This window comes from Alligator sinensis, unplaced genomic scaffold, assembly GCF_000455745.1.
Source record: "Alligator sinensis unplaced genomic scaffold, ASM45574v1 scaffold117_1, whole genome shotgun sequence".
Taxonomy (NCBI): Eukaryota; Metazoa; Chordata; order Crocodylia; family Alligatoridae; genus Alligator; species Alligator sinensis.
In genome coordinates, this window is record NW_005841855.1 from 70,356 (window position 1) to 77,247 (window position 6,892).

At 39.2% G+C, this 6,892-nt stretch overlaps 1 protein-coding gene across 5 annotated transcripts in view; it reads left to right on the forward strand.

The window, feature by feature from the left end:
- The window catches only part of LOC102386555 (laminin subunit alpha-3), a 134,312-nt gene that overhangs the window by 21,213 nt on the left and 106,207 nt on the right, over positions 1–6,892 (forward strand). For 3 of the 5 annotated variants that reach the window (XM_025213874.1, XM_025213868.1, XM_025213877.1), the window contains 3 exons: positions 1,752–1,851; positions 2,697–2,853; positions 5,314–5,452. In XM_025213874.1, the coding sequence (XP_025069659.1) occupies positions 1,752–1,851; positions 2,697–2,853; positions 5,314–5,452 (396 nt within the window). Of the gene's footprint in view, positions 1–1,751; positions 1,852–2,696; positions 2,854–5,313; positions 5,453–5,724; positions 5,793–6,892 lie in introns of those variants that run through there. The other 2 variants (XM_025213881.1, XM_025213885.1) reach the window with 2 other exon arrangements.

The window sequence follows — 6,892 nt, forward strand, 5'->3', positions numbered from 1 at the left end:
TTGCCTAAGCACCTGGCTCACCAATGTAAAAGGCTGAGCTTCATGGCTCTATACTAGTCAAGCCCCTTTTGCCCTCTAAAAGAGGTGGCAACAGGCAGATTTTCCACAGTGCACATTTCCTTTCTGACAAAATCTCTTCCCTCTCATCTGGAGGAGCAATATGGTTTTAAACAAAGTTGAAAACCTTGCTGTATGCCTCTATAACTTGGTTAGTTTATCCTTCAAAATACCTAACTAATCACAAGAAAGTCTATTTTATAAGATATTTGAAAATTATTTCTTCTTTCATTTTCCTTCTGGGACCTGAGGTCAGAGTTATTTGTTTTTCTTGCAAGAATTAATAATAGCATTGATACCTGCATGAATTGCACTCTGCTCTGTTTAGTTGTTTGTAATATCTGCAGGTGCTGCAGAAAAAACATAAAAATGCTGCGTTCAGGTCCTGGCTAATAGTAAACCAAATAATTTTCAGATATATTTGCTGTTTTAAACCTTTTCTGTTAGGGCCTAATTCAAAATATACTGAAGTCATCGAAAAACCCATTGACTTCAGTGGGCTTTGTTAGGTCATAAATAATTAGGTTCCAAAATGTAGTTTTGGATCATGTCATTTCTAAAGATCCATAGACTTACTGTGCAGAGGTAAAAGCTATGCCTAAGATTTTCAAACCTAATTTCCAAACCAGGGATCTACATGAGAATGGTCTGAATTTCAAAGTTGCTAAGCATGTGCAGCTCCTATTAATTTCAATGAGATATCTGAGTTCTTAGCACTCCTGAAAAACAGGACCACTCATATTTTAGTGGGAAAATATGGGTTTAGACAGGCACTTATGGCACCTATACATGTGCCCGAAGCTGGCACTTATGCGTGCTAATCAGCATGCATCAGAGCAGACTTGATTAAGTTAATTAGCTCACTCCAACAGCCTTGATGTTGTATGTATTCAGCATCCTTGTGCTTCAAAATGGCAGCAGGGAGCTTTAACTAAAGCCCCTGCTTCCCCTTTGAAGCACGGGATGCTGAATACATGAGAAGCTCCGAAAATCAGCTCTAAGTAAAGTACACCCCCTTTCCATCCCTGAACACATGTAAAGACACCCATAGCTTTGAAAATTTTGACCCAGTGCATTTATTCCTTAGTTTGACATCATATGCACCATTTTTAGGGATGTCCTTTGTTGTGTGTCGGAAATCCTTTTTCTGGTATCAACTCCATATAGAATATATTTTGTCCATTTGTTTTTTAAGAAATGTAAGCATGTACTACGATGCAAATCTGTAATTGCTGCCTGTGTATACTTTTTGCACAACAAATGAACATTGTGGTTTTAATCCATCAGACATGAACATTCTGAATTTTTCATAAAATGAAAAATAAGTTCCCACTCTTTGCATCACTCTTATCTCTTTTAACATCATCTTTTCAGGAGCCCCTCCCACTGAATAGAAAATCTGAATAGTTACACTTTTAAAACTTTAATCATAGCTAAGAATGAGGCATGGCTTTCTTTATTACTTAATGTTTTGGCCAGGAAAAGAAATTGCATGTATTAAAACACCCTTATGAAATATTAGAAATAATAGAAATGTGCACAAATGTGTTAACTTTGCTTGAAAGTCTCAGGGAAGAGTTCAGAGGGTTTAGGAAGAGAACAGTTAATGGCAGGCTAATTAGAGAACTGTATTTTCTGATGACATTTATTACTCTTTCTGATGAAAGCTTTGGTTTCTGATCTTTGCCTGACAGGCTGCCAGTGTGATGTTGGAGGCTCTGTCAGTCCTATGTGCAGTGAGCCATCGGGTGCTTGCCAGTGCAGAAAGCACATAGTGGGGCTGGCCTGTCAAGAGTAAGTCTAGCTGTGATGATTAGTTTGTGTCAAAAAAAAAATTAAAACTGTCTGGGGCATTCCATGCTCTCTCTTTGGACATGATCATGAAGTTGTTGATATATGAGCCAGTGAGTTACAGTATTAACTACTTTACTGTTTTGTTGGTTGTTTTTTTTTTTTAGCCCACCAGTTTTGTTTTAACTTATGTACATTTTAATAATCATGCAGTTAACAATTCCATCTTTTGTAGTAAGATATTGGGTGTTATTTCGAAAGAAAACAAAATGAGCAAAGGTTGCTTCTCCATTATACCAGTTAAATTTAACGGAGAACAAGTTTTAATTTATTAATAGAAACATTGTAAATCCTTCCTGTGATCATAACCTGAATTATCAGGACTTCATTTTAAGCCCTTAACTCCGAGCTTCATTTTATCATACAAAGGTCAGATAGAAATTAGATGATGTCTTCAAATTGCTTTGGAAGGTGAAGATTTTTTCTATTCTGCATAGCAACATACCTCTTAGATATGGAGGTGATATCTCAGTGACAAACTGCAAATAAACTGGTGCCATAAATGTATAATGCATTTTTGACTTACATGATGATGTTATTAAAACTGACATCAGAATGAATTTGTGTCTTTTTATGTACTAAGTAACTGAGTGACAAATACATTTGGCAAATAACCTAAAATACAGTTAGTTCCAAAATGAATATTTGAGAGACAATCAGAAATTGCAATTATATTTTTATTAGTATGATGGCTAACAGTGAGGGCATTAATTTTCTTTGGTAAGCACAAACCTAAACACTCAGGGAAACTAAATAGATCACATATGGGTTTTTTTTCTTCTTGAAAGGCCTGAAAAGAATTACTTTTTCCCTGATCTACACCACATGAAGTTTGAGATTGAAGATGGTACCACTCTTAATGGAAGAGGAATTCGGTTTGGTTATGACCCTCAGGAATTTCCCAACTTCAGCTGGAGAGGTTATGCATGGATGTCTTCTATACAAGTATGTCATTGACTAAATGCTACTGAGTACAAAAGCAGCCTTTGGAGTTTGTTGTCTTAGTATTTCTCTTTGAGTGTGATATCATTGGAAGATTTAAAAATACATGATTCCCATACATCATCACAAAAACCTCCCAGGAACCTTGCTTGCAGTGGGTGAGGAACAGAAAAATATATATTTCAGCAAGATGGATGCAATTGCAAAGCAGTAGTATGGTCAACAGATTGTTGGCAAAAGCAACAGCATCCAAGCAAAAGCATGAGTGGGTGCATATGTTTCTGTCTTGTAATGTTTTACAAGCTTGTTGGTCAACAGCAGAGAGAGATAGTTGAGAAAATGAAATGAAGAAAGAATATATCCTTTGACATTGTGTTTAGGGCAGAAGATAGAACATTGCAACTGAATTATGGAGCAAAGAAACTCTGAATTACAAAATAGCTTATTTGAGGAATAAGGGCTGGCTGGTCAGTCACTGTTCTTGAATGTGTTCCTATGGTATCAAAGTGGTGCAAATTAGATTTGCCAGTTCCTGGAACTTCTGATGACTGGAAACCAGCTGGGCATCAATAAACTAAGGGACAAGTACATAATGAGAAGTTTAGCCATTTCATTTCTGCTCTTAATTTTTCAATCTTTTCTTTGTTCCTTTTTCCATCTTTGGGGGTCTTTTGGTTTACTTTGCTTTACATATTCACAAAGAAAGCTGTTTTTCGAAGATGTGATTTCTTCACTTCCACTCTGAATTTTCATCTGTGTTTCACAAGCTTTTCCTCACCCATCTTGTGTTTCACACACTTAACATTTTATGAAGAAGGTAGTGGAATGAAGGAATGGTAGTGTGTTCATAACTTGACTTACATATGTAAATACAGGTAAGTATTTGCAGGATCTGCACTCCAGATAGTTGGATAGCTGAACTATTCCATCTCTTTAATTCAACAGCCATTCTAAATTTTGACAAGTTTTCCATGTCTTGCAGGACATTGAAACATTCATCTTGAAATTTCTTCAGGGATGACAGTCACAGTGCTTCCCTTGATGTACTAATGTAACAGTTTTTTTCTTGAAGAAGACAATATAAACGATTGCATGTTGTTCAGATGAAATAACTAGTCAGTGTGTGACCTCAGTGGGAACTATAGGTGCTATTAATATAATTGCTTAAATTTTGAGCCAAGGACATAAAATTAGGCACTCACATTTTAAAGTGGTGGTTTGAGTGACTTGGCTAAGCCTGTAGCAAAGCTTGAAGAACTATCAATCGTCTCCCTTCAAAAAATAATTGTAAAAGGTTCCTGCCTTTGTCCATATTTTCTATTGAACTCTTTTCTCTGCCCTAGTACCCTTCTACTATATGCTGTACTTCAAATATACATGGCAAGTGTATAACTTTCCCATCTCTATCTACAATTCCACTCTTGCTTTCCTTTTCTTAATAAAAGAAAGGGGCTCTATAAAAATACTCGTCCTCTCCAGTGACGACAGATTTTAAAAACATGCACCAAATACACCATAAAAAGCCTCTTCTGTGGGCATTTGCTTTGAACTAACTCTCAGAGAGCCGAAAAGGTGAAATCTTCAAAGGGATAAGCTCCCCTGGACTTTGGTCTGAGAGGCAGGGAATGAGAAGGGAGTGTGTCTTTGAGAGAATTAATGTTTTAGAGAGAGGTGTGTGGAGCGGGAGGGAATAGGCATGTGACATACTGAGCAAGAGTGGGTTACGAGGGATTGGTTATGAAGAGAGGAGTGGTAGAGTGGAACAAGGGAAGGCAAATCCTTGAGGTTGTTGCAATTTTTCTCTTTTGATACCCCACCAAAAATCCCTGAATGCTTACCATCAGGAAGTTGGTAGTAATTTGAATCTGAATCGAATACGGCCTGTGTCACACACTCCTAGTAAACATGTTACTTTGTGCATGGTAGCCTCTGTTGTATTGCAAAAACCCAAATGAGTTTCCCTGGAGGGGGCTGATATTTGTAACGTTTATCTGCATTCCTAAGGAATGCTTATCTGAGTTCCTAAAGACTGTTTATTCCTAAAAGCAACGCTGTATATACACCTTAATTAATACTATTTAAATTGCCTAATTCGGACTGCCCTAGCCTACATTAACTTTAATCCTCATTCAGTGAGAATTAGTTCATTTGGACTGGAGTCAGTTTTAATTCAGACTACAGATGTTCACATGTGTATAGTGATGGCTGTAGTCCAGATTAAACCTAGAAAAACATAACATCTATAAACGTCCTCCATGTCTAGCCAGTGAAGAATTATTCGGAATCAATGTTTCCCCTCAGATTGTTTTGTTCTATATCTTTCATAAGTCCATGTTAACTTTTCTTTCCTGTTATGAGGTTTATCTTTGCCAAATAGTTTCTATATTTTTCTCTCTTTGGGTGCTAGTGGTAAATAATGTACTTTCCTTTCCTCCTTTTTCCCCCTCCTTTTATTTTTCCCAGCCAGAGGTGGTTGTACCTGTCACTGTGACTTCCCCTAAGCTCTTCCATCTAGTACTCCGTTATGTCAGCCGGGGTTCAAAAAGCTCTAAAGGGAGGATCTCAGTTGCTGAGGGAAAACATTTTGACACTAATTATACTTGTAAGTGAATTAATTTTCTTGTTAGGCTTGCCTGTCTTCCTCCCTCCTACACCAGCATTGTTGTTTCTCTCTATATTTATCTGCATGTGTGCGCATTTGTGAGTGTTTATTTCATTTAGGAATTTAGTGGAACGCTTGCATGGCTTCTAACTGTTTGTCTATTCAGCTTTTTATGGCTGTTTCTGTTTATTAACTTCCATTTTACAGAAGGAAGTGAGAATAATTTTGAATGTGGAAAAATCAAACCTCTACTTATTTCGCATTATCCTAAGATACATTAACCCTGGAACTGAAATGGCATCTGGCTGCATAACTGCTTATCAATTTCGGCCTGAAACAGGTAGGTGCAACTTAGCAGCACAACAGAACAGAGGAATATAAAGCCCAGGGAATGTTCAGCCAAGTTAATAATAACGTCATTTTAAATGTATGCATTTAATAACAACAAGTGCTGTGTGTGTTTCCTAGCATAATTCACTGTAACTAATGCTTCCCAAGTTTGCATGATTGCCATTGATTTCACTAGCAGTAAATGTTTGTTTTTTATATATCTGTTTTACCAATTTTTTTCAGTACTGAGGAAGGTAGCTTAGAATGGCATTTTTTGTGATGCTTTCAATGAATTTTAACAGGATTTATTCTTAGTTGCTATGATTCTGAAAATGATTTTTTTACTCAGAAATGGCATCTGTCTTGAATCAGTGAATAGTATTTGTTTAATGATAGACTTGATCCACAAAGATTGGGTCCAATTACAGACCCCTAACACATTTAGAATTTTGGTTCAATATATTATGGAGTTAAAGGACTCCAGATCCTGTGTGTTTTTGGGTGAGGGGCATAAGGATAGATCTAATTTAGAGGATTGGCTTAGATCAGGGGTGGGCAATTATTTTGGGCGGGGGGCCGATTACCCAGTTTTGGCAAGCTGTCGAGGGCCACATGGGTAGGCCCGCCCCTTGACAGGTGCCCCGCCCCCTGGTCACAATCTTGGGACCAATCTCCCAGTATCTTGGGACCAAAGTCTCAGGGCCAGCACCAGTGGAGCTCAGAGTGGGGCACAGCCTGCCAGGGGTCTGTGGAGCCAGGCTGGACTGCACCAGCAGGGAGAGGGGAGCTAGCCCAGCTCCATAGAGCCCCTTCCAGCCGGGACCCCTAAACTCCTGCCGCCCTACTCTGGGCCCCGCTGGCACTGGCCCTGGGACACTGGTTTGGGCCCCCTGAACCTGCTCAGTCCGAGTGCCCCCCAGCCCCATGGTACCGGGGTGGGGGGGTAGCATGCAGCCCTGACCCCCTGCTTCCCAGCAGGGAATGAGCTGGTGCTTTGTGCGGGGCAAAAGCAGCCCCTCCCCCACCCCATGGCCAGTGCTCCCTGCTGTAGCCTCTCACAGCCCATGTGGGGCTGTCCTGAGCAGGCACCGGCCCCCCCACCAGGACTGC